Source organism: Hoplias malabaricus, chromosome 17, assembly GCF_029633855.1.
Source record: "Hoplias malabaricus isolate fHopMal1 chromosome 17, fHopMal1.hap1, whole genome shotgun sequence".
NCBI lineage: Eukaryota > Metazoa > Chordata > Actinopteri > Characiformes > Erythrinidae > Hoplias > Hoplias malabaricus.
The window spans coordinates 13,805,610-13,826,793 of NC_089816.1; the positions used below are offsets into that span (position 1 = coordinate 13,805,610).

Genomic DNA, 21,184 nt, shown 5'->3' on the forward strand with positions numbered 1-21,184 from the left:
CACTGTTGTTGACGATACCTACAACAACACTTATGCAATAGAGGCTCTAAATAACTGGTGACTTTGAACTGGACATATTACACTTTCAAATCAAATTTATAACAACAGTTCTTTTAAACTTAGAAATGGTATTGCATTATGAGCTATTTTCTTTTCTTTGTTACACACCAGAATTCTACATACATATTTTTAAGACTTTTAAAAAGAACCCAATGAACTCATTGAACCTTCATGTTCATTGTGTGCTGTTGTATAAATGATCTGTCACTGAACTAAGCTGTCTTTCAGATAAGATTTATACAGTTAGAAAGTTCTACTCCCGTGGTAATAAAAGAAAGACAGAAAAAGTTTATTTGATTAATTTTATTTAATCTTTAAGGAAATGTGATGACAATGCGCTCATTTTTGGAATATGGCTAGAAATTCATTGTATGAAATATTTCCTGAGATGTTCTTGTCGAAGAAATATGTAAGATGAAAAAAATCTTCCTCAGAAATATTTACTTTGTACTGTCTCAAAACCTGTGGAGGTAACAAACACATTTTTATTAGGACTTCAGTAGAGATTCCAGTCAAATTCAGTGCATTTCTCCTTTACATGTGAAGCAGTATTGGGATGAATTGTGAAGAATGTGCTTTTGTTGATTTGTTTCTAAAAAGAACCATGAGATATGATTTAACGACGTAAAAAAAAAGCCCAGTAATATTTCAGGTAGGAAATATTAAAAGAAATATTAAATTTATTGTTTGTCATAATTGATTTAGATACATGAATAGTTCAACTGAAAATACCAACAGAAATACATTACAACACTGCCATACATAATTAGCTTGAAAGGAACCAAATACACCAAACATTAATTACCTTCCTAAAGTCCTGCACAGAAATCTTCCCTGTACGCTCTTTGTCGTAGGACATTAGTGTTCGTCTGAGGGTCCTCCAGTGAAGCTGTACAGGTGTACAGAGCCTGAGCAAGGCATCCGCACCCTGATCGCTTAAGGGCCCTGCACTCATCTGAAAAAGTGTCATAGAGACAAACGGGTTTGTTAATGTAGTGCATGTAATCTTACCTCAATGTAATTTTCCTCTTCATAAACATTAAATTTAACAATACTTGAATTGAAATGTAATTCTGATAATAAAATTAAGTAAGGAGTATAGTGCTATAATGCTAGAAATGTATCTGGACTATTTAATCCCTTATAATAAAGGACCTATAAGAGAAAGTAGTGAATGTAGGAATCTGAAGAAGTGCTGAAGTTTTTGAACAGTGCAGTGCTGAGTGCAGACTCACTGGTGTTTTGGGCAGGTGCAGCTTGCGCCTGCCTGTGCAGGTGTTAGCCTGGGGTTTGAGCATAAGCACGAAGTGCAACAAGAATTCTGAGTAGGAAATACGTCCCTTTTTTCTGATGTTATACTTCTTGGACAGCTGCTCAAACTGAGACTGGGATAAGTCAACATGTAGTTTCTCCAGTATATCTAAAAGAAAAACATACATATGAATACACATTCGTTCATAACACCACGTTGGGATATGTGAAATAAATATTGGCATATGTGAATGGAACTGATGATATATCTCTGGCTTACTTGCAACAAATACAACGATTTCCTTTGAATAAATATAATGTTAATGACAATGTGCCGAAATGGCAGTAAGTTATATATTGTCATTTCTTTTTTAATATGATTTTTTTAAAAGACTATATATGACTATAAGCAATGTTATACTGCAGAGGATTTAACCAACAGTAACATTTATGGTGTTATTGTAATATAATTAACTGCTGTATGGGTAAGCACCATGCCTGAAGCACCGCGCCCCTAGCCCCTTCTTTTTTTACTCTGTTTTATTTGTCAATCCTTGCTCCAGTTATCAAAATTTAGCTCTAAGCAGAAGAGGCACCCAGCTTTCAAGGTTGTCTCCCCTCAGAATTAAACCATGCTCAAATGTTTAAAATTCACAAATAACACTTCAACCATACCCAGGAGTGCAAATATTTTACCCCAAAATCTCAGTAAAATGTCATTTGTCAAACCTTTGTCATTTTTATTCTAAAATTTTCTAATCCTAAAATCAACTACACTTCCTGTCTTAAAAATAACAGGATGTTTAAGGCGCGTCACATGCTTTTTTCGTGCAACCCCTGCATCATATAAGGTGAAATAAAAGATTCCTCTAAGAAACTTACTGTTGTTTAATAGAGATTATGAGTAAAACATCTATACACAGACTCCTATTGAAAAGACATTTATACACAGACTCATTTTCACTTTTTATCATACCTAAGAAATCCTGCATATTTATTTCTCCAGTTCTCTCAGTGTCAGCCTCCCTGCACTTCCTCTGGACTTCCCTCCAGCAGCTGCGCAGCTGGAAGCGCAGTCTCCGCTCCACAGCCTCACAGTCCAATGGCACAGTTACTGAAAAACCCCCAGAAACCGTTGAGGGGCGTTTGAACTGCTCAGGGCTAAATGCCTGGGTTGATATGGAACATATAAATATCTGTATAAATATCTACTAACTCAAGTTATCATATTATGCACAGTCTGTGTAAAGCAAACCAAAGCACTTGAGCTCTGGTTAGGGTTAGGCCTAAATTTTGTGCTTATTATTTTAGTCATATGAAGTCTTCAGGAAGAAGTATACAGTTAACCTTTAATGAGAGTTGTTATCTGACTACAGAGACAGATACTATAATAACTGCTGTACACTGCACCTTTCTCCTTTCAGGGATGCAGGGTGCAGTTTTGGGGCACTTTGGGAGAACAGCAGATGAGCTCCCTAATGGCTTTCTGCACTCTGGGGAAGGTGATGATTCAGGCTTTTCCTCCTCCTTTTCTTGCAGTTCACCACTAAACTTCTTCAGGAACTCATGGTAATCCAGACAGCCATAAGCACTGACAGGCAATATCTTCCACAGCTTTTCAAACTAGCAAAGAAGAGATTTTCTGTAGCTCAGTGTGCATTATTCAGTGGGTTAAAATGCAAGAATCACTGATGATTGGGTACTAATTTTAAATGCACACCATAAAAAATAATGGTTCTACAAAGGTTTTTTGCATTGTGATGGGGTTATGATGGAGAATGCGCTATAGATGTTTCTGTATGAAACATCACCTGTAAGAGTAGGTCTCTATATGGCACCAAAAAGGGTTCTTCCACTGTTACTATGTCAAGCCTGTAACAATAGAAGAACTGTTTGGTGCCATATAAGAACTCTTTTCTAAAATGTTCTATATAGAACCATCTACAGCACGTTCTCCATCAATCTGAAGATCATATTGAGAATGTAAATAAGCTTTTAATCATGCACAAGACTCTTTAATTGTTCAGGGTTCTATATAGAACCATTTTCTTTACTAAAGAACCTTTGTAGAACTTTCATTGTGAAGTATCTATTCTTACTCATGCTTCAATATAGAACCATTTCCTTTAATAAAGAACCCTTTCAGACCCATAAGAATGTAGACTTTGTTACAGTCATGCACCATGACTTACCTGATCATCAGAGAGTCTCATGAAATGTTGGTCACAAATGATCTTGAATTGTTCTTTTGATATGACATTATGTCTGGCATAATCCAGGTCCACAATGTCCTTGGTGATGGTGTTAAGGCGGGCAGAGACTACCTCTTGGATCCTCACTAATATATCACTGATTGGCAGAGGATGAGGCTGATTAGGGAAGCGCATCTTCTGGACTTTCTCCAGCCATTCTTTGGATGTCTGGTAAAAAGCAATAAAATACCTATAACTTGATATAACAGATGACAAATACTGTGTAATACATAACTTAGTTACATTATTTATGGTAATTATCATAGAATTGGACCTGAATAAGCAAATATTTTACAATCACAAGTCTGTAATAAAGATTATACATGTATAATGTCATTCGTCTTTTAGATAAGATAAGATCATATAAAATAAGATATTCCTTTATTTGTCTCACAGTGCAGAAATTCAAACTAATGTTTGCTACTGTATTTGGGGATGAATAAAAGCCATCTATACATATATCCCATCAATTATTTTACCTCTTGGTTGTGAAGGTCAAAAGTTTGAAGAAAATGCTTCCAGTCTACCAAGGTTTCCTCTCCATATTTGACTGAGAGTTTAGCCAGAAGTTTCCTGTACTGCACATCAGAGAGTCTGACACAGAAGTTGTCCAGCACCCGTCGGAAGTCAGGCTGAGTTACTTTGCCTTTTTTAGCTTGATCAAATACTTCAAAAGCCTTAAGTCAGAAAAGACAGTTTTTATTACTGCACCAGTTACACAGCTACAGAATTTTAATTATTTACCCAGTAGTTTTTCAATATATAAGAAAAATATATCACAACATTTGTTTTGTTTAGAATTGACACAATCTAACAATATTTCATTCCCAATAATTTAGTCAGCAAAGTGTTTAGCCCAACCACTGCTTATTCTACTCATTACCTTGAAGAGAGTATGTGAAGAGGTGGTGACCAGCTCTCTGACCCTCTGTAAGGCTCCCTCAGGACTGAGTCCTTCTACATCTTCTACTGATGCAGGAGATTCTTTGTACTGGCTGAGCTGAGGTTCAATTTCAGCATTAGTACCCGAAAGTTGTTCCAGAAAATCAAGGTAAACCAGTTTACCATGACAGACATTAATCCCAAGGCTGAGAAGACGACGACAAAGAAGAAGAAGGATGAGGAAGAGGTAAAGATAGAGACAAATAATTTAACAGGAACAGCTAAATAAATGGCTTCTACCCTATATTTTCTATATTTTGATGAACTCCTAAACTGCTCAAAATGGCCTCAATACATGACAACATTCTACTGTAAACATGTAGAGTTTATGAGATAATGAGAACCATGTATACAAATGAAGAATTTGGGGGATGTTTTTAATACTTTTTGATTAGATGCAATAACTGCTGCTCTTGTAATTGGAAGCCATGTCTGTTGAATAAAGACAGCAGAGCCTTCACTGCCACATGACCATCTCTACTTTCGTCCATTTCCACCAGACACCTGCTCACATCCTCAAAATTGAACTTCAACCAGTCCCTAAAAAGTGAAAAATAATCTGTTGTCATTTGTGTATCCATCTGAAATGACAGTAATCTATAGAAGTAAGATAAACAAGAGGTAGTACAATGCCCAAATATCACTAAAAAAAGTCAAACAGAAGCTTAACCTAAACTGAGATTATTTAGCGACATTAGATGTGACAAAAGCAGAACCTTCTTTCTTACATGTTACTTACCTTAGTTTGTGCAGTGTTGTCTCTGTGAGGGGGGTTGTACAGGCAGTTCGGCTTGTGGTTATTTCTTCTGGACCCACTGTGCATGCAAACTCCTGTGTATTGATATTCAACTTGTCCAGGAATTGCCTCTGAGTAACGTATCCCTTTCCATCCTCATCATACCTATTAGTAAAAAATATTAGGATTGCCAGTTAATGTAAGCACTCACTTTAACGATACATTATAAATACTGATAAATACACAGTGTTCTTTACCTTGCCCATAACTTCTCAAATTCTCTTGAAGTGATGGGCAAGTAGTATTTGTAAAGAATATTACGCAGACCAGTCTTAGTGACTATGCTTTCACCATCCTCTCCATACTGGCTAAAAGCCTGAAAAAATACATAAACAAGAATTTCAACCAATTATATCACCAGAAGTCACAGAGTAAATCACATCCATTGAAAACATGGTTTTGGAGACTTGTTTCTCATTGTTTATCTTCATTTGCAGAGCAAGTGCTGTATATTTCATTATAACATAAAGGACTGCTGGAAGTGACTCTAAAAGAAATGGAGCAGTTACCTTTGAGAACTGTGTCCAACTTGTACGTGCAGAGGTCACCAGGTAGGTGTGAACTTGCTCACATGAATGATCAAGCAACTCTTCAGCTCTGATTAAAAATACAATAAAGAAGAATTACAAGTACTCCCTCTGTATACTGCATACACAATACTGCAACCATTTCACAGTATATGTAAAACTAGAAGTGCTCACGTCATGTTACTGATAAACTGTAATCCAGGCCTCACGTTAGGTTGAATATTCTGGAAGAACTCAGGGTAGTTAAGGTTAGAGCCAGGTTTAAAGCCTAGCAGCTCCAGCAGTCTCTGATACTCCTTTTCCTTAATAACAATCCTCAAGCTGTCAAACAGAACTCTGAAATCATTCTGGTTCACAAGACCATCTCTGTTCTGGTCCATTAGACGGAATGCTGTTAAAAAATCCTAAAAGGCAACAATACAAGACTTTTACACTTTCTGTTTTGAGAGCAGTTTGTAAGTAGTGATGTTTTTATTTTTCACATTGTGATATGCTTTTCTTGAACTTAGGCTACATCTGAAAGAACAACTGCAGGAATTGTTCAAAAAATTCGCACCCCATGATATTCTTTGATCCTCTTTGCAAGCTGGTTGAAACAGTCCTCTGCAGACATCAAGTTATTTGATTTTATATTACTTGACTTTATCCTTCGCTCTTTATAATTCTCTGTGGTTATGGCATCTGTGTTGGAAGAATGTTATATTAAAAATACAGTTTTTTTACAGGTTAGTATGGTCTTTACCAGATAATTACCAGAGTTCTCACCTTCATATTTGGCCACAAATTCACTGCTAGAAATCTGTCCATCACAGAAACCAAGAGCCTGGACAAGGGTCTGAAACTGTGGAGCTTGTAGAGATATTCTACAATCATCTAGAATCTAAAACAACAAAAAGTGCAAACATACAAGGATACAGTGCTGAGCTATACAGAGCAAATCTGTTCTATTATCTCACATGTCTCTAGGGATTACACAAGGACATGGAAAAATATAATGAGTGTGTGTAAATATGGATGCCTGTAAACTATAAGTTAATTACCTTCTGGAAGTCTCTCAAGCCAAGCATTGTTTCAGAGCCTCTGAAAGTTGTCAACAAATATTGCTTGAGAGTGACTCCTCGGTCCTGTATCATGTCCCTAAGCATCCTCAGAAAAATATCTACCACTGCCTGACTTTCAGCGCTCTCTGTAGCAGTACTTCTATTTCTGTAAATCAAAAACAGGATAATGCATAAAACAGACAGTGGCTTTTTGGTTTTTTAGATAACTATGTAATACAGTTTCAGAAACCATCAGCAAGTTACTTAGTATTATATATATGTAGCTCATGTACAGAAAGTAGATATCCTCCCAAGGGTTTTGTTCCACATATCTGGACACCCTTGATATTCACTTTCTGAGTTATCCATCTCTGCCTACCAATGTGTTTGAGGCATGCAGTTTGCAAAGTGCTAATTAATGCATATATATAAGCTTCTTATGAAGTTAAAAATTAAAGATTTAGAGTTCAGACACCAAACTTGCCTTGACTCATGGTGTATTTTTTGAGTTTTAGTCTGAAGTGTGGTAATAGATCTACAATCATTTTAAACTCTTAGATTCTTGCAACAGACCTCTCCATAACACTAGGGCTATTGCCACTCCTCTCGAAAATGCCAAGGCTCATCATCATCAACTTGTAGTTCACTCCTCCAGATTCCATAAATGGTTCACAGAGCCTACAGAAGAGCAAAACATAGAAATTACAGTAATTAGTACCTGTAACAGTAATCTGTACCTTCTACAGTAAGGAAGAGTCCCAGTTTAACATTATGAAACTCTTACATATTGAAGTGGCTGTCAGAGAGTGATAGCCCAATCTGTTGCATCAGCTTTTTCAGGACTTCAGGAGGAACACTATAGCTCTGTGTTGGGTCTGCATTATTTAAAGATGCCATCAATGAATCATACTTCTCTGACAACGTTTCCTTTAGAATCCCCTGCACCTATAAATTGAAAATAAATATTTAATGTGTTTTATGAGGCAGTGAACACACACAATGGCACTGGAGGCTGTGAACACACACCCAGAGCTTTGTTTAAGTGTTGTTTTGGATATAATAATGTCTGTTAAATGAACTACATATTTATTAGCTTAGTCAACTCAAATATAGACTCTGATTTTATGAAAATCACCAAAAACTTGACTTGGCGTGACTGGTCTTTCCAGCATTGCTGCACTGGATTACATTAAGATAGCAGACCCTTTATAATAACATACTTGAAGATAACAAAGTAATAATGAAATACATTTTAAATAGACTCCTTGAGTAATGGGAGGCACAATGTTGTCGATGTATTAATACATCAACAACATTGATAAACATCAACAACCACTGATAATATATTTGGTGAACGAACACTTACTGCCGTCAAGGTTTCCGTGGCTGATGGAGATACAGCACAAAGCCGCGAAGCAGAAGGCTCTGGCTGGTCTGGAGACTTGCTGCTTTGTTCTTCAATCTGTAAAAGATACATCAATTACAACACTGTTCACAGGACTAAGTGTTAAGCCACTTCATGAGTGAAGGACCCTGCTTTGGACATTTGAAAAGAAGAAATTGACTAGCCAGTAATTTTCATTCATTCATTATCTGTAACCGCTTATCCAAGTCGCGGTGGGTCCAGAGCCTACCTGGAATCATTGGGCGCAAGGCAGGAAGACACCCTGGAGGGGGTGCCAGTCCTTCACAGGGCAACACAGATACACACACATTCACACCTACGGACTCTTTGGAGTCGCCAATCCACCTACCAACGTGTGTTTTTGGACTGTGGGAGGAAACCAGAGCACCAGGAGGAAACCCATGCGGACACAGGGAGGAACACACCAACTCCTCACAGACAGTCACCCGGAGCGGGAATCGAACCCACAACCTCCAGGTTCCTGGAGCTGTGTGACTGCGACCCTACCTGCTCTCACTGTGCCACACCAGTAATTTTAGACAAATAATTAGTTAAATATATTTTTTGAAGCGATAGATTAAAATTGACTGTAAAATGCACTGCAGAAAGGTTACCACTGATCTTTGATTCCGAATAAAGTCCAGGAAATGCTGGTAGTTGATGGATCCTGACTTTTGCACACAGAGAAGTCCTGTCAGGCCTCCGAACTGCTCATCTGTCAGCCTGAAAGTCAAACCCTCCAGAAGCCTCCGCAGATCCGCCCTACTGACCATTCCAGTTCTGTTCTGGAGTGAGCAATCAATCCAAAATAAAAAAATAAATATAATGTAATCAGTGCTATAGCTTTTCGTAGTGATATAATGTCTTGAGTGTGAAACATCGAAAGAATTACAGTGATGATGAAAGTAAGAAATTTCATGTGTCCTGCACAGTATTTTCTGAAACTTTTAACCAACCTCATCTAAGGCCAGGAAGCCTTTCTTCAGAAGAGGAAAAACCTCAAGTATCTGCTCCTGTAACTTTGGTAAGATTTCTTCAATATTGGACACACAAGGAGATGAAGTATCTTTCTCATTTCTGATAAAGACAAAAATTGTGTGTTTTAAAATATTCACCATTTCACCTTTTGGTAGCAGTATTTAATTATTTTAGCTTTTATGTTTCACTAATATATTATTTCAGGTAGTATCTATATGATTTCTGCTATCATTGAATTCTGACATATTGCTGAGTCATTAATGACGTATTTACTATATATTATTTAGTAAATACTACAAAAGTAATATTTAAGTTATGCAGTTATAGAAAAAAGAAACCTGAGAATAAACCTGCTGAAAAGACCTTGGATTTTAAGGGGGTAAACCGAAAGTTTAAGACTTTGGCTTACCCCAAATTTAACATCTGCTCCTCCTCTTCTCTGAATAGATTAATGAACGTTCTCCATTGTACAAGTTCAGTGGGATCCACTCCAAATCTGACCAAAATAATACACAGATAAATACCATTCACTACAGGAGTATATTTAACCACAACAGCGCATCTACAAGTAGTACACTCGGTGAAATCATCCTCATACCTGCTCAAGAGACTTGGAAAAATGCTGTCACTGACTGGAAAAAGGAAACTGCTCAGGACTGACTTCAACTCATCATAGGAGACCACACCACTGTCCTTGATGTCAATTGCTTGAAGCGCTTTTTCCACAAGAGCATGGTTTGAGCTCATCTATTTTCACAGATTACACAAAGTAAGTTGTATATTCATTTTGATATTTCCACACTTAATTGTATTTTAAGTGATCAACAGCATACTCACCTTTTTCAGAAACTTGGCGTGGATTTCATCCAAGGAATCCAGATTCTCAGCTAAAGAAGTACAAACTGCTGACCTGCTTTGGGGTTTTGCTGTAGATCGGTTTACAGTATCCCAATTCAAAGCTTGATAAAGAATTATGAAGGTGATAAATGAAAGGGAACACAAATTAAGATTAGGATTATAAAGAGTGGCAATACCAAAGAGGAATAAAACTTCAGTCAAAACAATTTTTCAAAGGAAATTAACTACTGAGTTTTGTCGTGTAACTATAATGGGCAAAAGCATATAATAACACTGTCAGGCTTGTGATAATGACATGTTTCTCCTTGTTATATGCCCTAAAGTAGCTTGTCTGGCTTGTTATTTGACTACATGCACCTGATGCTGCTAATGAATTCCTTATACATCATACAAAGCACTTTTTCCTTACCAAGTTTCACAGAGTCAGCTGCAATCTTCCTGTAGTTCTCACAATCCACACCAAGCCTCTCAAGAAATTCCTTATAGGACACTGTTTGTGAGTTATTTGGACAGTAGTGCAGCCATAGCCTGTAATCATCAGCAAGGAAAAGTACAAAGTATTGTGATTCAGTTACAAACACTGACCATATATTTAATAGGAAATAATGGACTGGTTTAGGACCTGTGAAATTCATGCTGGCTCAAAGGAAAGCAGTAGCTCTCCAGAACTCTCCTCAGTTCATGCTGTTGAATCTGCCCATCTCGATTATAATCAAACAGGCGAAAAGCCCTTGTAATGTTTTTTAGGTTGCCTCCAATCTGTTGAAAAAAATAAATACTATGCAAATGGGATGGAAATATACTTTTAAACCACACTGCAAATGCAAAGGGGCCAAATTCACCCACCTTGTCCTTAAGACGGCACTGCAGCTCTCCTAGTGGCAAGCCCTGTCGACTAGCACTTACACATGGAATTCTGTAGCAAGACATGCTAATAAGTTTTAATACATATAGATAGTTAAATTTAAAAAAAAATTCTCATCTTTAGACAATACCTAGATGTAGCTGATGAAACCCTGATTGACCAGTACTGTCGCAGGAATTGCATATAGGGTATGGTTCCATTTGATCTTTGTGGAATCTTAAAGTAAGGCAAAATTAAAAAGAGCCTGGATTAGAAACTGAAATATACTTGGTATGTCTCTGGAAATTCTAATACTATGTAACACTTATTCATCCAAGTTATTTTCAGAACTGAATCCATTAGTTTGCTTAAAATATGAAAGTATTTTAATAATATGGTATATCTGATCACCTTTTCTAAGAGGGCTTCAAATTGAGACTGAGTAAGTGGCAAAAGGAAGCCCTCAATAACACGTCGAAATTCCCCTTTGGTGACAGTGCCCTGGCTCCTGTGGTCAAAGGCACGGAAAGCTGCCTTCAGATCTTCCTTCCTGATGGCCACTTTCTGTGAGAGCATGCTCCATATGTCTTCTAAAGACATATTCTCATCTGCCACTGACTGCACAGAGGATGCTAGGAATGAAAGGTAGCTATATTAGTTTTATTGCAACAATATGATTACAATTATGGTCCAAGTTAGGCCTTTTTCTGGACTTTTAAACAGGAGGAATATGATTGTCCACTGAACCTGAACCTTACTAGTATGTGTGATTAAAATGGATAAACCTTTCTAGAGTTCAGAATTAAAATTTAGTTATTAATCATTATAATAATATTTCAGTATCTCATTCAGTCGGTGAAGAACTATGACACCAGGTATTTGTCTCTTGTTTGAGAGTGCCAAAAGGTGAGAGAAGCAGTTTAAACACATAGTAAATAAAAGGTAGCACTGCTGTAAGTTTTCCACAAATAAATTAGATAGAAGTGCAAAAGTATAAAAACAGTTTAGCTCTTTATTTTTAAGATATAAAGTAATAAAATATAAATATGAGACCAATCAAAAACCTGTTTAGGAACTCTAATCAATGTAAAAATAAAACTGAACAAAATGAATTCAATATTTATCACAGATTGTAAATAAATGTTGATTAGTACATTAGTACATCTGAGTAAACACTAAATTGATTTCCTGAAAAAAAGTAGGCCTAACAGTATTATCACCTGAAGTATAAATCTATCAAATTTTAACTAGGCAATAATTACATTTACTAGTTAAGTAGTGGTTAAGCAAGTAGTTCCACTTCTCTGGCTAGTTCATATCTTTTCTTACCAGAGTCAGATTTGAGGTCATATTTCTTCTGAAGATATACACTGGATGTGCGAGAGGTGCTCCTGCTCCTTGGGATGATGGGGATTCCTCGAGATATAGGTCTCAGGTTTTCTAGGCCCGGAGTGAGGTGCACTACTGAGGACATCACTGCTGGCTCCTATGGAGGCTACAAGACAGCTATTAAGTAATTATTTGACTTTAAACTTGTTTATAGTTCACCTGGGACTGTGGGTGCTTTTCATCCTGAATATCTAACTGCCTTATATTTTAAGCCTACTTACTACACATTTACTGCTTTAAAGTGCTCATATCATTCATACATTCATTCATTCTTTCTTTCTTTCATCCATCCATCTTCTATTACTGCTTCGTCCTGATCAGAGTCTGAAGCCTTCACTGAATCATTGGGCACAAGGCATGAACACGGGTGTCAGTCCATCACAGGACATCACACACTTGCTAACTGACCTTATACTATTCATTCATTCATTATCTGTAACCGCTTATCCAATTCAGGGTCGCGGTGGGTCCAGAGCCTACCTGGAATCATTGGGCGCAAGGCGGGAATGCACCCTGGAGGGGACGCCAGTCCTTCACAGGGCAACACAGACACACACACATTCACACCTACGGACACTTTGGAGTCGCCAATCCACCTACCAACGTGTGTTTTTGGACTGTGGGAGGAAACCGGAGCACCCGGAGGAAACCCACGCGGACACGGGGAGAACACACCACACTCCTCACAGACAGTCACCTGGAGCGGGAATCGAACCCACAACCAGGCCCCTGGAGCTGCGTGACTACCTGCTGCGCCACCGTGCCGCCTCCACCTTATACCATGGAATACTAAAATTTCATTGATTTATAAAGGAGCTTTGAAGTAGTATGTCAACTTTGTTACATTCTGACGTTAACTCGGCAGTCTATATAGACCATATACTGAAACAGCTTCAAAAAACATGTAATTTTGAATTCACTGTTTCCCATGACCAGTGACTGTCCAGTGTATCCCAATGAAATTATATAAAACACCATATTACAACAGTTCGAAAATGGTTGTGTAAAAATAAATAATAACCCGAATAGGATGATTATATAATAAACGAAATAATACGTTGAATATGTGCACTTTAGGTTTTTCATAATGTTATGACTTTAACGGAGAAAGACGCCTTAAAAGTGTCATTAAAATCAGCTTTTAAAGACAAGAACACAGCGACTCCAACCGTCTTTTATTAATAACACGTATTTAGTCAACGCGAAGGTGGAAGAATCTGAAATGCTCACCCAGTTCTCCAGATTGGTTGAGTCTGAGAATAAAGAGTTCTGAGTTTGTTGAATATTTCCTTCTCGTCCTCTTTTCACTTCTCCAGCACACGGCAGGGTAAAGACCAAGTAACCCAGCGACGCTGTTGTCATGGAGATAGTCGCACCGTGAGGCCCGGCGCCTGTTCGTGTCCCAAATCTCTCTATCTGCTCCCTACAAAGTAGTGATGCCAACACTGGGTTTCTGGAATCAAACCCGAGTAAAGACAGAATTACCTCCGACTCTGAATTTTAAAACTGATTCTAGCCAACTTTGGTATAAATTAATCCTTTCTAACCGAGACAGCGGCAGAGCCGTAGAAGTGGATAGAGACAGGATTAAACATTTAAACATAGTTTAACCATTTTTAGAAATGGTACAAAGGGCTGAAATCTCAAAGAGGGATTGAGTCGACTCCTTGTGATTCATGGGACAAGAGTTGATCCTAGAATTGGAGTTGAGGAATCGACCCTTTGGGAGTCGGCTCTTCATTATTAATATTACTATAAAGTGCATTTTACGGGTAAACAAATGGCTTTAATCAACTTTATTTTATAGCTTTATTTTAGGCAATGACATAAAATAAGAAAAATATAGCTACAGATACCCTTCAACACTTACAATGAATCACATTAAAATGAATACAGTGTAATATAAAATAAAGTATGTGTATTAATAAAATAAAGAATGAGAAAGAGGGTAAGTCTCGTGGTTAAAATATGAAAAATGAAGAAGACGAGAATCAAGAGCGGTGACGTTTGCGTCTGAACACGTCACGAAATGGGCGGAGCTAATGAGTGTGATGGCGGCCTCCTGGTGAATGATTAGTGTGTATGTTGGAGAACGAGCCGCGGACATTTCTGTAAAGCGCGTTGACAAGTTCGCGTATTATTAGGGACTTCTGAATGTAAAGTAGCTTTTCGACATGGGGACCGTGCACGCCAGGGTAAGTGTGGGTTTTACCGTATTTACGGAAGAAAACACAGCAATGACCTTTGAACAGAAATGGGCCAAACTACAGCTTCACTTTCAAACTGTCCCAGTGTTGTCCTACTGACAGAAGAGAGACTGGAGGTTTTACACATCTGGTCAGCGGGCTGTAGGCGGTGTTCTGTGTAAGCAGACTAATCAAAGTCTGTTTACACCACATCAATTCTTTTATTCATGTATTGCGCTTGAAAGAATTAACTTTACAGACCTCTGTATTTTGGTTACTTCAGTTGTAGGATAAGCTTGTGATGGTGTGCACAGTACTGTAGTGAAAACAGAGCATTAGCTCAAGTTAATTAATATCTTAATGCAACTTAAATCTACGTCGATTGTAAGTCTAATTTTGGTCTGTTTTAGCTTTGTGTAACTCAGGAAAGTTTAGACGACCCTGTATTTTTAACGCTGAAATGAACAGAACATCAGAATTACAACCACTGTTTGTCATTCTGTCAAATTATTAGTAAATAATATGTTCATTTAACAATTTTATTTTTACTTCAATAATATTAAAAAACAAATTGGTTTACTTATTTAGTTGAAAAACGTTCTTCAGTTCTCGTACAGTCATTGTAATTTTATTTAAGTTCTTGCACTGATTGATTATGGCTGTACTAATAAATTCCACTGCAGTTTTACTGGTACAGAGAACACATTTTTGATAGCTTTCTCTTTTAAGTATTTCTCTGTTTTGTTATAACATGTATGGTTTGGGAGAACAAGCATTGTATTTAAAAATACCCTACTCATAAAATGCTACGATCTGCTCTTGTAGAGTTTAGACCCTCTCCCTATGCAAGGGCCTGAACTGGGAGTTCAAGCAGATGACCTGGACCTGGTTGAACCAGAGCATGAGCCCCAGCAAGAAGTCCTTGAAAATAAAGACGTGAGACTGATTCTTTTATTGTAAGCCACAGTGTTTTATTTCTGCAAGATATTGCAAGCAGGTGCTTATTGTATCCTCTATTTGTTTAGGTTGTAGTCCAGCATGTGCATATAGATGGACTTGGAAGAACAAAGGAGGACATCTTGACATATGAAATTGCGGACGTCTTCCGAGCCAAGAACTTGATTGATGTGAGTGTTATCTTTAATGTAGTAATGTTATGGGAAGTTGTGCTGATCAAAGTTGCATTGTTTTTGCTTTTTGAAACTAAAGTTACAGTGGTTTGTGATGTTGTATCTCTACCCACAGGTCATGAAAAAGTCCCATGATGCCAGACACAGACTACTGCGCCTGGGAATATTCAGACAAGTGGAAGTTGTCATTGATACTGCAGAAGGTACATTATTCAGACACACAGTGATTATTTGCCCAAACTATCAAAAGTCTGAAATGCTGCTTGTCATTGCCATAGGTGAGGATGCACTGCCCAATGGGCTGGACGTAACATTTGAGGTCAAGGAGCTTAGGAGGATGACTGGAAGCTACAACACCATGGTTGGAAACAATGAAGGAAGCATGGTGAGTTATCAATGTCTGTCTGGTACGAGCAACATATTCATAACACTCGGAACGTGTTTACACCTCATAGTTTCATGTGACTATGTAATCACATGGGTCTCCAGCTAGTCGGATAGAAATCGGACTACTTTGTGGTGCATGGTTGTAAATAGGGTCTCATATGATTTATAAATAAAATGAGAAGTAGTTGATGTTTGAAAGGGAAGTACAAGCTTCATATCTTTATTTATATAATTTTCCATTTTCTGTAGAGAATATTGATACAGCATTGAGGGAAATGTATTATGGAAATATACCATGGCTGTTTTTGCTGTCTGATTTCAGGTGCTGGGTTTAAAATTGCCTAATATTTTTGGCCGTGCTGAAAAAGTCACCTTTCAGTTTTCCTATGGCACCAAGGAAACATCCTATGGCCTGTCATTCTTTAAGCCTCAGCCTGGACATTTTGAGCGCAAGTATGCACAATATGCATTATTTATGTGTTTTGTTATTAGGATGTGTACTCCCTAACTCCAGTCCCCAAGGATGCATATCCTCCTGGGTACACTTGATGTTTTTTTTTTTTTTTGGGGATTGCACAACACAGGAGAGCTAAGTCACTGAAAACGATGAATAGCTAGGATGTGCTGGCTGTTAACAAAGATCATAGAATGAGTTTGTATGGCCTACACTTTATTTATAATAAACAATGTCTATATAAAAAAATATCTGGTTTATAATTGACACTTTGACTTCCTTTTGTTTAATTCCAGTTTCTCATTCAACATATACAAAGTCACAGGGCAGTTCCCATGGAGCTCACTAAGAGAGACTGACAGAGGAATATCCACAGAGTTTAGCGTAAGTCTTTACTTATATCCACATTTATGCAAATTTTGATGTACAATTTTTATGTCTAATATTTTGCACATTCTATGATGTAAATGCATACAAAAATGATAAAAAAATATATAAATAATTAAAGTGCAAAGAAAGTCTATCAATCAAGATGCCTCTGTACAAACACACTCCGTTGTTTGCTTTAAAAATGACTACAATAGCATATCAACACCGTTTTTTCCCCTTTACAAAGCTAACAATGTGCAGAAATCTTTGCAACGTTTCAAATATTGAAAATGTGGCTTATTTGATCAAGTTAAATGCTCACCAATTCTGTTGTTCTAATACAGTTCCCGATCTGGAGGACAAATCACACACTGAAGTGGGAGGGTGTGTGGAGAGAACTGGGCTGTTTGGCACGTACTGCCTCTTTCGCTGTTCGAGAGGAGAGTGGCCACTCACTCAAATCTTCTCTCTCTGTAAGTCTAACAGTTAATATTCTAGCAGAATTTGATTATGGTAATAATGCTTATTCAGAATCATTTATAACATTCAAACAAAAACATCAATCGTTTCAGTTTGATGCAAAGTCTCAGCATCTTTTGAACGTCACATATGTAAAAGGTATCAAATATATTAAGATATATTGTGCTTTCTCTCTTTCAAACTTTTTATCAAATAATAAAAATATTATTTTTATTAAATAATATTAAAAATAATTAACAAGAGTGTGAATGCTCTCAGTTTAACTGCATACATTTCCAGAGTTTAGTTTCAGCTGTTTCCAACAGACACACAAGAATAAGGCATACATAATCAGCATTAATGAATGCATAAACAGTAAAGGTGCAAATAACAGTATGTGGTGATGCAGAAAACATGCATTTATAACGGTTTTGACACTTGCATCAAACACCTCCTGTTCCAACAGGATTGAAGCTGTCTAGATCATCTAGTTTGTCCTGAACATCACTTAATTATTTTTCTTTTCATAATAACTTGAGAGATTTATGTACAGAAATGAAAAATATTAAATAAAAATTCTAACCTTGTGAATATTTTCCCTTCAGCATGCAATGGTCATTGATACACGTAATTCTCCAATCCTTCCTAAGAAAGGTGCCTTACTAAAGATTAATCAGGTGTGTATATTTACAGATAACCTACTGGCCATGCAATTGTGTATAAATAGAGAATTCAACTTGAATATTTTATGCTTGGGTTGATCCAAATTATCTGGCATTGTAGGAGTTGGCAGGCTACACAGGTGGAGATGCAAGCTTCTTGAAGGAGGACTTTGAGATTCAACTTAACAGACGTCTCTTCTGGGACTCGGTGAGAAACACAGTTCTGGCAGCACATGGTTGAATATTTGGATTGGTCTAGGGTCTTTAAATGCAGGCAATGTTTGAGCCAAAATAACCTTTGGGGTGTTTTTATTTTCTGTAGGTTCTATCTGCCTCTCTTTGGGGTGGTATGTTGCTGGCAATTGGAGAGAAACCCACGTCTATTGCTGACAGGTTAGTGCATGATAATCAAATCAGGATTTACTCTGACACACTTTGTCCAATTCCTCCTTTAATTTTCAGGAATGTCTGAGTAGAGCTTTGCCAAACTTCCTCTCTACTTTCTCTTAGTTCTCCATACTTGTTTTGTTTGTTTTGCTCTGTTATTCCTCATCTTTGCTTTGTCATATAAAAGTGCACCCGATGCTGTGATTAGAGATACTTAGATAAGGGCAGGACAATTAAAAAATCTCTACACTCTATGTAAGAAGCAGCACAAAGTCAGAACTGACTGGGTGATCTTATTTCACAGTTTATAGGTTGGTAGGCTTCAGATTCCCAAATTAATATACAAATGCACTGAAAAGTATTTGATCTAACATTGTTTAATGTAAACAGGTTTTATCTCGGAGGTCCAACTAGTGTGAGGGGTTTCAGCATGTACAGCATCGGACCTCAGAGTGAAGGTGAGAAATTCAGTACAAATATACAAAGATTCTTAAAACAGACTAGATGTTAAAATATTACACACATTTATTTATAAAATGTACGATACAAATCTTGAGGTTAGTGTTAGTCACATTCTCAGTGATAATATAGTTATTATGTAGCACCTGTTATAATAATTAATCATTTATATGTGTCTATTGATATATGGAACTAAGAATTGACACACATGGGCCCTTGCTTTGTATCAGAATCACTTTATTTCACTGAGCATGTTACTCTTGGTGTGTGCACTTGTGCATGATTCTTAATCATTCACATTATTTACAGTATTCTAGAAAGATTTGGTTTAAAAAAACAGCCATATAATAAGTAAAGATAGATTTGACAATAAGGTCATTGTTTTCTAATCCCTTTATGCTCTTCTAGTTTCAAGCTTTTAACGAGGTTTACTGAAGATATAATGAATGTGTGTATCTCTGTGTTAAGTTCTTATATTTATTTTCTGAATTTCCTTTTAAACAAACATACATTGCAAAATTAGTTGCAGCATTTATTGAAATTGTTATAGACAGGGAAAATAACTGTTGTGTCCACTGTTCATGGAAGGTGATTATTTAGGTGGGGAGGCTTACTGGGCTGGTGGAATCCACCTCTATACCCCCCTGCCCTTCAGGCCAGGCCGAGGGGGTTTTGGAGACCTTTTCAGGACTCACTTCTTCCTCAATGCTGGAAACCTGTGTAACCTCAATTATGGTGAGTATATAATCTTTAAAACAATAGCTGAGAAACACTTCATGTTTGCTTTTCAAATAATATATTAAAGTTAAAATAAGGTTAACGTTTAAATCTGTGCGATTTACAACGAGAAAGTTTTGTTATAGCAATGATATAACTGTTGATATACCATTACACTAACTTAAATAATGGTAGCTTAATTTTTAAATAATACCCGTCTTAAATTTTATATTCTACATTCTGCTACACTCTGAAGTAACCTGTATTTATTTGACTTATTTTTATTTACTTATTTGTTGTCTGTTATTCACTTGAGTTCGCTGTACTCAAATAATCTAGGATTGGATTGGGTTCTTCTTATTTCTTCTGATATCCAAGTAAAAACTTAGTGTTAATGTCAGCCTAAAATGAAAACTTGGCATTAAATTGGTTATTATGGAGTTATTACTTGTCCTCTCCTTTTAAAATGTTGTATTTAAGCTGCTTTTATTTAGATATTGTGTGTGCTGAGTTTTCACTCTAGTTATAACTGTGTAGGTGAGGGGCCCCGAGCCCACTTGAGCAAGTTGGCGGAGTGTATCCGCTGGTCATATGGAGCAGGCATTGTGCTGCGTCTGGGGAACATTGCTCGGCTGGAGCTAAACTATTGCATTCCCATGGGTGTCCAGAGTGGCGACAGGTACATGCACGCTAATCTATCTTAATGTTCAAGTAGTTGGTGATGGTAGGTTTGACTCAGAACACAGATCCTGCCAAGCAAGTTCGGCCTGAAACGTTCTTTTATTATAATGCTGTTAGAAGAATGGAGAACTGATGGCCCAAACATCAGTCAATTTCTCTTGGGTCCAGTTACATAGCCTTAGATCCACTTTTTTGGGTAATGTCATGATGTCAGAAAGGACAGCTTCTTTCCACTTACAACATGCCAATGACTGAACAGAAATGTACATAAAAAATTGGAAACAGCATTCAGCTTGTTTTATTCAGATTAATTATATATATAAATATATATATATATATTATTATTATACATTTCACAAACTCCAGTGATGGATAATGCTCTAGCTTAATGTATCATATAGTTTTTTTTGTTTACCTTTACAGGATATGTGATGGAGTGCAGTTTGGAGCAGGAATTCGTTTTTTGTAACATTCAGAGGCCATTCATATGTCACCATTAAACATCAAAAGAAGGCATTTTACATGTGGGTAAAATATGCTTGAAACTCCAATGAGGAAAGCAAAGTATTATGCTTTAACAGTTCTGTTGGCAACAGGCAGACTGGAAGTATAATAGCCTAACACCAAAAAAATTTTAGAGATTGATCAAAGCATGGTAATCTGTGGAAAACTATACCCATCAGTGCTCTTATGATTGTCATATTTATTTGTCTTAAAGCAAAAGCTTCAATAAACAATGTTTTCTCCCTGTGTAGTAGTGTCATGTGATATTTTTATTCCTCTCCACTGTCAAGCACAAGAAAAGATTGTCTGTGTAAATTGTCTGCCTGCTGAATAATTTGTGCTCCAGACTTCCTGTCTGCTCCAATGACATGATGGAATATTGAACATATGCATCTGACCTGCAGTCACACACACCTCCTCACTGCATTGTTCAGGGGACTTCTGTTC

The 21,184-nt window shown here is 37.1% G+C and overlaps 2 protein-coding genes across 2 annotated transcripts; one reads left to right on the top strand and one right to left on the bottom strand.

The window, feature by feature from the left end:
• Nucleotides 1-383: 383 nt before the first annotated feature.
• Nucleotides 384-13,682, bottom strand: efcab6 (EF-hand calcium binding domain 6). Its single transcript, XM_066649622.1, has 31 exons — nucleotides 13,573-13,682; nucleotides 12,283-12,448; nucleotides 11,365-11,585; nucleotides 11,105-11,190; nucleotides 10,956-11,025; nucleotides 10,732-10,868; nucleotides 10,519-10,637; nucleotides 10,089-10,210; nucleotides 9,850-9,998; nucleotides 9,661-9,747; nucleotides 9,230-9,350; nucleotides 8,888-9,058; nucleotides 8,235-8,330; nucleotides 7,653-7,813; nucleotides 7,442-7,546; nucleotides 6,869-7,034; nucleotides 6,594-6,708; nucleotides 6,385-6,509; nucleotides 6,003-6,232; nucleotides 5,811-5,898; nucleotides 5,499-5,617; nucleotides 5,245-5,406; nucleotides 4,890-5,045; nucleotides 4,447-4,651; nucleotides 4,043-4,240; nucleotides 3,504-3,731; nucleotides 2,722-2,934; nucleotides 2,288-2,480; nucleotides 1,296-1,480; nucleotides 866-1,015; nucleotides 384-522 (listed from the first exon to the last, which is right to left on the bottom strand). Exons 2-31 carry the CDS (start codon nucleotides 12,425-12,427, stop codon nucleotides 400-402), a joined length of 4,446 nt encoding a protein of 1,481 aa, XP_066505719.1. The 5' UTR covers nucleotides 12,428-12,448; nucleotides 13,573-13,682; the 3' UTR covers nucleotides 384-399.
• A 671-nt stretch (nucleotides 13,683-14,353) lies between these two features.
• Nucleotides 14,354-20,985, top strand: samm50 (SAMM50 sorting and assembly machinery component). The gene is made up of 15 exons (XM_066649385.1): nucleotides 14,354-14,537; nucleotides 15,354-15,464; nucleotides 15,554-15,655; nucleotides 15,774-15,861; nucleotides 15,937-16,043; nucleotides 16,368-16,498; nucleotides 16,796-16,883; nucleotides 17,213-17,341; nucleotides 17,933-18,004; nucleotides 18,111-18,197; nucleotides 18,312-18,382; nucleotides 18,767-18,834; nucleotides 19,424-19,570; nucleotides 20,090-20,231; nucleotides 20,657-20,985. Exons 1-15 carry the CDS (start codon nucleotides 14,517-14,519, stop codon nucleotides 20,700-20,702), a joined length of 1,410 nt encoding a protein of 469 aa, XP_066505482.1. The 5' UTR covers nucleotides 14,354-14,516; the 3' UTR covers nucleotides 20,703-20,985.
• The last annotated feature ends 199 nt before the right edge of the window (nucleotides 20,986-21,184 follow it).

Excerpts from the sequence above, each read along its gene's own strand:
- efcab6 (XM_066649622.1), bottom strand. The coding sequence starts at position 12,427 with ATGTCCTCAGTAGTGCACCTCACTCCGGGCCTAGAAAACCTGAGACCT. Across the intron at positions 9,351-9,660 it reads GAGCAGATGTTAAATTTGGG|AAATGAGAAAGATACTTCAT; the intron begins GTAAGCCAAAGT and ends TGTCTTTATCAG. Across the intron at positions 5,407-5,498 it reads TTTGAGAAGTTATGGGCAAG|GTATGATGAGGATGGAAAGG; the intron begins GTAAAGAACACT and ends TTTTACTAATAG.
- samm50 (XM_066649385.1), top strand. The coding sequence starts at position 14,517 with ATGGGGACCGTGCACGCCAGG. Across the intron at positions 14,538-15,353 it reads TGGGGACCGTGCACGCCAGG|AGTTTAGACCCTCTCCCTAT; the intron begins GTAAGTGTGGGT and ends CTGCTCTTGTAG. Across the intron at positions 18,383-18,766 it reads CCCACGTCTATTGCTGACAG|GTTTTATCTCGGAGGTCCAA; the intron begins GTTAGTGCATGA and ends TAATGTAAACAG.